This window comes from Homarus americanus, unplaced genomic scaffold (assembly GCF_018991925.1).
Source record: "Homarus americanus isolate GMGI-L3 unplaced genomic scaffold, GMGI_Hamer_2.0 scaffold1856, whole genome shotgun sequence".
In the NCBI taxonomy this organism is placed as follows: domain Eukaryota; kingdom Metazoa; phylum Arthropoda; class Malacostraca; order Decapoda; family Nephropidae; genus Homarus; species Homarus americanus.
In genome coordinates this window covers 6,331-15,167 of record NW_024756132.1, presented here as the reverse complement: position 1 = coordinate 15,167, position 8,837 = coordinate 6,331, and the positions used below count along the sequence as shown (strand labels likewise).

At 40.5% G+C, this 8,837-nt stretch overlaps 2 protein-coding genes across 2 annotated transcripts; both read left to right on the top strand.

Annotated features, from left to right (window-relative positions):
- The first annotated feature begins 2,246 nt into the window (after window positions 1–2,246).
- Window positions 2,247–4,345, top strand: LOC121856731 (glutamate receptor ionotropic, kainate 2-like). Its single transcript, XM_042352418.1, has 4 exons — window positions 2,247–2,481; window positions 3,101–3,285; window positions 3,616–3,855; window positions 4,142–4,345. The coding sequence occupies exons 1-4, from the start codon at window positions 2,247–2,249 to the stop codon at window positions 4,343–4,345; spliced, it is 864 nt and encodes a 287-aa protein (XP_042208352.1).
- Window positions 4,346–4,794: 449 nt separating this feature from the next.
- LOC121856730 lies at window positions 4,795–6,691 on the top strand. The gene is made up of 2 exons (XM_042352417.1): window positions 4,795–5,098; window positions 5,986–6,691. Exons 1-2 carry the CDS (start codon window positions 4,997–4,999, stop codon window positions 6,193–6,195), a joined length of 312 nt encoding a protein of 103 aa, XP_042208351.1. The 5' UTR covers window positions 4,795–4,996; the 3' UTR covers window positions 6,196–6,691.
- Window positions 6,692–8,837: the final 2,146 nt, after the last annotated feature.

The window sequence follows — 8,837 nt, the reverse complement described above, 5'->3', positions numbered from 1 at the left end:
ACCACATACAAGCCATTCACAGTAAAATCAATAAACAGTGCGGTATCATGTATCACACTCGACAGTCACTCACTCTCACAGCAATGAAAGAAATCTATCATGAACTTGTTTACCAACACCTGATACACTGTCACACACTATGGGGGGCCTCTGGCTCTTCAAAAACACAATCTCTGGTTACTGCACAAGAGAGAGTTGTACGAAAAATGACCTACTTGAAAAAAAAAACAGATCACACAAACGAAAAATTTGCTATATTGAAATTTTTTAAATTCGAGGATATTAACACTTACTGCTGTGCCCTCTTTGTTTACAAATCTATCAATCACTTGCTTGACAATAATTATTTCCAGTTCCGGAATAATCAGAGAAAAAACTCAAGGCACCCAGAGCTACTAAGACCACCCCCCATGCGCTCCTCTCAGTCCCAGACCTCCATAAAATATCATGGTATGAAGATGTGGAACAACTTACCCCCACACATCCGAGCAAAGACTACGCTCCCTTCCTTTAAATCATCTCTAAAAAAATATCTATTGTCGAAGTATTAATATTTCTTGCAACATTTACTTGCTAACTAGACATAATCCTGACAGCTGTGTCCTCTTGTTTAACCTTATTACTGTACAACCCAGGTTGTACTGCTCCCCCATTATACTTTTGTTTTTCAATTCCACTGTAATTTAAATATATATATATATATATATATATATATATATATATATATATATATATATATATATATATATATATACATTTTGTTACGCCGTCTCTTAATTTACTTTAATATCCAGGTTCTAGGCGTAACCAAACAAAAAGTGAAGTAAATTAAAAGAGAATAAAAATAAATAAAGTAAACCTTTTAGAATTTAATTGATTAAATATTAACACAATAAAGAGCCTCGTAGGCTGTCACAACAAACTGATTCACCATCGAAACTTTTAAGACACAAATGATACTAAACATCGAAACATCAAAAGAATAAAAATAAAGCATTGGATTACGTTAACACTGCATAAACATATAAAAACTATCACTGAAATTAACTAACGTGAAACAACACTGAATTACTTGAATACAACTAAGCAAATACTGATGTACACAAACAGAGACATAAATAGGTACTCACATAGATATACCACATTGGTGGCGACAGGAACAACACAAATAAATTAAGTTTAAGTAACAAGTGACACTCAAAGGATGTGGACTGTATGACAAGAGGACTGAACTAACTCAAGTCAGTTGGTGGGTCCTACATATAAGGTCGGCTCCCGCCACGCGACCCGCCGGTGGGTCGTTTAACGATGCAATTGGTCGTTAGAGAACAAAGAATGCTGGTTACAATACAAAATAAAGAAATAAGATGGGCTTGAACAAATAATGACAGTTAAAACCTTAACAGCACAGGGTAAGGTGACTAGAATATATAATAGTAAATTTAACATATCATTACAGGAATAATATGGAACATGGGAGCATGTTATATAAAAGGAAAGAAGAAAACACGAAGTTCCCAAGCGCTTTCGTGTAATTCACATCTTCAGGGGTGAGTACAGACTAGTCTGTACTCACCCCTGGAGATGTGAATTACACGAAAGCGCTTGGGAACTTCGTGTTTTCTTCTTTCCTTGTGGTTATCAGCATATACCTAGATCACGCGCACCTACAGTGATTTACTTGCATATATATATATATATACTGTATATATACAATATATATATATATATATATATATATATATATATATATATATATATATATATATATATATATATATATGTATGTATGTATGTATAAATAAATAAATAAATAAAAACAAAATAAATAAATAAAAATAATAATAAATAATGAAATAAATAAATATTGAAGTGATAACCGTGATAACATTATGAGATGTATTTATTACCACCATGCTATTGTACTATTCCAGATGATACTAAATGTTACATAATTCTTCCTTGAGATAAATGTATAGTATATATCAGGTGCCTCAAAAAGAGCTCAGGTTCTCAACTGGCTCAGCCATGTTAATATTGTTATTATTATCCACTCTGTATCTGTATTTTTCTGGCTAAATAAAATGTTTCAATCAATCAATCTCACTTATGAACTGCCTCTATCACATAGAAGGGTACGAGTTAACCTTGTGGGAGACGTTGATGGAAGAGGTATTTTACAACTGTCACATATAGAGCGGTACGAGTTATATAACGTCATTTATGATTTGCATGGCAGGTATGAGATGCGGGTACCGTGGGACAACCAGTGGGGGACGTCGACAGAGAGCGGCAACTGGACGGGGATCGTGGGAACACTGCAACACCACAAAGCAGACTTCTCAATGATGCTGTCCTGGATGGAGACGCGTCTCCCCGTCGTCGACTACTCCAGGATCTACGCCTCTGAACCCCTCGTCATGATCACCTCCAAGCCCCTGCCTCTCTCCCAGTCCTTCGCTCTCGTCAGACCTTTCTCAGGTGAGCTGAGGACATGACTTACTGGACACATTATCAAGTGAGTAGACTATATACAGTAGTAATGTTCGGGTGTGTACAGTAGTGTATATACTCATTAGGCTCTTCTCAAGTGAGGATTTGAGTTATTAGTACTAATTCAGGTGAGAAAAGTACCTATTAGTACGTTTTCAGGTGAGCAAAGTTCCGGTCAAGGTCTTCTCAATTGATCACATGATTATCAAGGGCTCTTATAAAAGCATGTGAATTGTTAGTCTCCTCAAGTGAGCACATATATCAATAGGGCCTTCTAAAGTGAACACATCAACAGGGTTTTCTGAAGTGAGCACATCTATCAACAGGGCCTTCTGAAGTGAGCACATCTATCAACAGGGCCTTCTGAAGTGAGCACATCTATCAACAGGGCCTTCTGAAGTGAGCACATATATCAACAGGGCCTTATGAAGTTAGCACATATTTTAGAGCCTATTCAGTAGAGAACATGGCACCAGGGCTTCCTAATGTGAGGTGTAGACTAACTAGACCTTCTTAAGTGAGGAGAGAACCTGAGAATAAAGTTTTAAGGTCCTCTGACATTTTAACTTTTAAAATGTCCATGATAACATGCTGTGACCTTCGGCAGCAAATCTGTGGGTGGCGATGGTGGTGTCAACGGTGGTAGCAGGCGTGGTGTTATGGGGACTGCAAGGGGCGTGGGCGTGGGTATCAGGAGGACGTGCCCTAGGCCTAGGCAGGTCTCTCATGCTCACCCTGGCCATTCTGATGGAGGACCCCCCCTCGAGGCTACCCAAGAATATCACCGCTCAGGTAAAACATCGGTGGCATTATCTGAGTTGACCTCGATAGGATATTTTAAGGTGCGAGAGGGTAACTCATGTTGTGATAAATTTGACAAGGCTGTGATAGGTTATGGTAGACTGAGGAGAATTTAGTCTGGCTACGTAATGTTGTATTTCTAAACAAAATAAGTATTGTTACCACACAAACATGTTGCTGTGGTGGTGAGTGTAGTACAGTACTGATGATCACCCACAGATGTTGCTGGGGTGGTGGTAGGTGTAGTACAGTACTGATGATCACCCACAGATGTTGCTGGGGTGGTGGTGGGTGTAGTACAGTACTGATGATCACCCACAGATGTTGCTGGGGTGGTGGTGGGTGTACTGTATGCTGCTCACCATCACTTATCGCTCCTCGCTCATCGCCCACCTTACGGTACCGGGTAAGTCGGCGACGCTGGAGTCACTCGAGGACCTGTTAGAGGTTCACAGGAAGGACCACTGGACTTGGGGGTACGAACCCACCTATGGCTCCGGCTGGGAATTCCTCAAGATGAATGAGAACCCAACTGTGAGGAAGGTCTTCAGCGAACTCATGGTAAGTCGTCAACGGTGACTTTACAGGCACGAAAAAAATTCAAGGTAAATCTTTATCCCAAATCTGTGATGCGTCCACCAATTAATACACCTACGAAACAAAAGCTAAGTGGACCTCACAACTACTTCCATACGGCACATTGTTTAGATACATAATTCCATTTCACAAGATAATGTCCCGCCAACTCTTACAACCTCTGCACTATTTGAAAACATTATGGAAACATGTAGTGAATCTCTAAAATCTGAGAGTTTGCCCAACTATCCCCTTTTTGTGCCTCCCGCAGTTGGTAGATCTGCAGGAGCAAATGGACCGGGTACTGGCAGGCCGCCACGCCTTCATCACCTGGAAGTATTATATCAGATCCATTATTGCAAGCCGCTACACCAACGCCCGCAGCTACACACCCATCCACACCGCCAAGGAGGAGCTTTTCAATTATGGCGGCTACGGCTGGGGCTTCAGGTGGGTCGGTTGGGGCTTCAGGTAGGTCGGTTGGGGCTTCAGGTAGGTGGTTGGGGGTCGGTTGGGGCTTCAGGTAGGTCGGTTGGGGCTTCAGGTAGGTCGGTTGGGGCTTCAGGTAGGTCGGTTGGGGCTTCTGTTGGGGCTTCAGGTAGGTAGGTCGACTGGGGATTCAGGTAGGTCGGCTGGGGATTCAGGTAGGTCGGCTGGGGATTCAGGTAGGTCGACTGGGGCTTCAGGTAGGTTGGCTGGGGCTTCAGGTAGGTCGGCTGGGGCTTCAGGTAGGTCAGTTGGGGTTTCAGGCAGGTTGGCTGGGGCTTCAGGTAGGTCGACTGGGGCTTGTAGGTTGGCTGGGGCTTCAGGTAGGCTGGCTGGGGCTTCAGGTAGGTCGGCTGGGGATTCAGGTAGGTCGACTGGGGCTTCAGGTAGGTCGACTGGGGCTTCAGGTAGGTCGGCTGGGGCTTCAGGTAGGTCGGTTGGGGTTTCAGGCAGGTTGGCTGGGGCTTTAAGTAGGTCGACTGGGACTTTCTCCAGCTTTCCCCTGACTGTTTCTGTCGATTTAAGAGGTAATGAGTCCACGGTGTGTTTCCCCTCCCCAAACAGGAAGGGAGCTCCATTCAGGCCTCGGATTGATGAATTGAAACAGCGACTACTGGAGGCTGGCTTAATCAACTTCTGGATGGATGAGTTGATCGAGGCCTCTGGTAGGAAGACCCGTACCAAGAGGAACAAGAAGGAAGGAGGAGGAAAGAAGGAAGAGGAGGTGGACAGCAGCAATGAGGTAAACCATTAAAACATGTTAGGTGCATTCGACCATGTCAGACTTGAGTAGTAATGCTCCTGTTGATATCGATGAAACTAGTATGAATGTCACCAATTAATATATCTGTCAATGGGGATTTTTCTTAAATTTAACTATAAGAGGTGCAAAATATACAACTGTACTAACTACTGTACTCCTTGATCATGTCTTGTTATCGGTCAAATATGTCATCATAATTTAACCCTCTTCGGCGGTAAGTCATATTTGGGGCTAACTAAGGCGTCTATGTTGTTAAAGAAAGACCACACCTGCTCTACGTAGTGACTTGATTATACGTTAAACTTACTAAAGTACAGATACAACAGATATAAATATACAGTAATTGTAAATAATGAAGATATATAACTGATAAGCTATTACTATCGCGGAATAAGGTACTGAATATATAGAGTATTAACCTGAGAATATTTTTAAATCTATACCACGTGGAGGTTAGTGTGTGTAAACCTAACTAAGACGAAGTATATACAATACAGTACATGGGTCAAGTGAATGTTATCCTCAACCGGAGAGACAAAGTAGCACATACGATAGTTCAAATACGAGCACTTACTCAGGTAGGCAGGTGTGTGTGTGTAATAATAATAATAATAATAATAATAATAATAATAATAATAATAATTATAATAATAATTATAATAATAATTATAATAATAATAATAATAATAATAATAATAATAATAATAAACGTTTAATTGAAAAAGTTTGCAGCCCGAAGGCTGAAAAAATGCATTGAACATAAATGACTTATTACATACATTACATACAGTACATGTGTGTCTGCATGTGTGTGTGTGTGTGTGTTGCAGGATTTATTAACCTAGGTGTATATGTGTGTGTTGCAGGACGGGGCACAGGTGGTACTGGGTCTCGGTCACCTGCAGGGGACCTTCTACCTGCTAGCTATGGGATATGGGATCGCCCTCATGGCCTTCCTCTTCGAGCTCCTGTTCCATCGCTGCCGCTCACCTGCCCCCGCCCACCAACACCTATCTTCAGCCCACCCACACCCGTCCTCCGCCCACAATTCTAGATCCCCGCCCACTCAATACTAGGTACAGCACATCCGTCACCTACCCTCCTAGAACTTCACCCACCACATTTGCTCGCCCACACCAAACGCAGTAACGCAATGGTTCAGCTAAATAACCTCACGGTTCCAATTCGGAAAAAAAACATTTGTTTTGCTCATCTTCCGTTGCTGCTCGCTGCTGGTATTCAAATTAAATTCCTTGTGCTCCGTGGCGATCACAATGCAGTATACGTATTATATCCCATATATATGTTGGGCTCAGAAAACGAAAAGCGACTACAACGCGTTGTGGTTGTTTTCAAAATAACCAGAAAGCTAAATTTTGTGTTTGGATTTTATCCTAAACTAACCGAACCGAATCCAAACTAACCGAACCGAACCTAACCTAACCTATAGCAAAATCTCGCTTCTGGTTATTTTCCAAACAACCACAACTTGTTGTAGTCGTTTTTCGTTTTCTGAGCCCAACACACACACTATATATATACAGGGTGTCCCATAAGTTTCCATACAACGTATCACCAACGCCATTACAAGCATAACTCCAGCTGTGCTTGAACGTGTTCTTCAGCAGTGGAGGACACGCATTGAAGAGTGTTTTCAACAGAATGGTAGTCATGTAGAGCATATTATATAAATAAAAATGGATTTTCATATAAAATTTATTTTTCCTATGTATGGAAATTTATGGGACACCCTGAGTGTGTATATATATATATATATATATATATATATATATATATATATATATATATATATATATATATATATATATATATATATATATATATATATATATATATATATATATATATATATATATGCTGATAACCACAAGGAAAGAAGAAAACATGTAATATGTTTTACTTAGGCCAGACAGGTAAAGATCTTGTAACTAGACTTAAACAACATAAATAGTGTTAGGACAGGCCAGGAATCCAATGCTCTGTTTGTTCATTTGAGGGATAACAAGCATTGCATTGACTGGGATAATACCTCCTCAATATTACCTTGTAATTCAATTGATAGTAGGAACATCATAGAATCTAGTCTCATTAAACATACCGAAGTATTCAACATGAATTTGAGTAATGGCATGTACAAACTGGACAATTTTGTAATTAAGAAGATTTTTAACCAGGTGAGAAGGTTGGGTCACCATGCCCTCTGACCTGACTACCGACCGTTGCGGTGCTATTTAAAGATTAGTAGGGTCATTACCTAATACCTGACCATTGTGGACCTGGTCTCACCCTCCTCTGTATATATACACCTTGTTTTGTACTTCTCTTTAGTCTGTACTCACCCCTGAAGATGTGAATTACACGAAAGCGCTTGGGAACTTCGTGTTTTCTTCTTTCCTTGTGGTTATCAGCATATACCTAGATCACGTGTACCTAGTGATTTACTTATATTTATATATATATATATATATATATATATATATTATATATATATATATATATATATATATATATATATATATATATATATATATATATATATATATATATATACTGTATACTCTTTTTGGTGTACCAATAAAAATACATGCATCAACTATCATGTTTCAATCAACAAGAGTGCATAATTATGCAGACACAGCATATGCACAGCAGCGTACTGTTGTTATGTAACATAACTGGTGTAAAATCATATTCACTGTCTCGTGACGCTGCGTGCACATGTTTCCAGGTTCCTTAACTTACAGTATATTGTAGTGGTGGATTAATTTACCACTGACGGATAAAGGAAGTCGGTGTGCTGTTTAATCCCCCCAATGTTCATTGTCCAGAATCTTAATATATTGTAGTGGATTTCTCCCCTACAAACGCTGTTTGTCGCTGAGTAGCCGACCCTGCGAATTCCCCAGTGTATGCCTCGTGGTCTGGGTCAACCAGCGCCGCCATACATCAACGGAGGTCAACTACTAAGCCACGCCTACCCCCGCTATTTAAGACCTGACCTCGTGGTGAACTCTCTCTTTCCTAGCAACAGCCGCAGCAAGCTACACCACCTCCTCCGCCGCTGCCTGGCGGCCCTCTCTCCCGCCGGCGAGTATGGCGACCCACAAGCTGTCCTCCTCTGAGCACCCTCACCAACCAGCTCTCTCTACATCACGCTTGTAACCACGCTGCCACTTCCCAGCACCAAGCTGCACTGTACATCCAATACAACATGTATACAGAGAACACATTGTGAGTTTCCTTTCTCCATCACATCCTGAGTGTGAACCAAACAATCTATATACCCCACAATATCCTACCATGCTAAAACTTTTATGTACAAACAATATAAAATACTGAACAGTACCTGCAAAATTTGGCAAAAAATAGTATAGTACAGTCACAAAATTAGTAATTACCCTAAGGTCTATCAACAATTGAAAATTGTGAGTTTGAACCATGCTTACGAAGACGGGTTTCAATTTACCTTCGCTAATGTCTACGTACTACTTAATCTATATTTTCTTTACGGACTCTGGGTTGTTTGTTAAGTTTCACTTGAAAAATCAATTTGGTTGAAAACAAAGTAGAATTAAGGAACATTATCATTATATTCATTAAGAATTGATACACGAGGGACATCACAGTTTTCTCCAGACTTCTCCGTGTTCACTGCTAGCGTGTATTTGTACAAACATACCAGAGATCCAGTGATGGA

Excerpts from the sequence above, each read along its gene's own strand:
- LOC121856731 (XM_042352418.1), top strand. The coding sequence starts at position 2,247 with ATGCGGGTACCGTGGGACAACCAGTGGGGGACGTCGACAGAGAGCGGC. Across the intron at positions 2,482-3,100 it reads TCTCGTCAGACCTTTCTCAG|CAAATCTGTGGGTGGCGATG; the intron begins GTGAGCTGAGGA and ends GACCTTCGGCAG. Across the intron at positions 3,856-4,141 it reads AGGTCTTCAGCGAACTCATG|TTGGTAGATCTGCAGGAGCA; the intron begins GTAAGTCGTCAA and ends TGCCTCCCGCAG.
- LOC121856730 (XM_042352417.1), top strand. The coding sequence starts at position 4,997 with ATGGATGAGTTGATCGAGGCCTCTGGTAGGAAGACCCGTACCAAGAGG. Across the intron at positions 5,099-5,985 it reads AGGTGGACAGCAGCAATGAG|GACGGGGCACAGGTGGTACT; the intron begins GTAAACCATTAA and ends TGTGTGTTGCAG.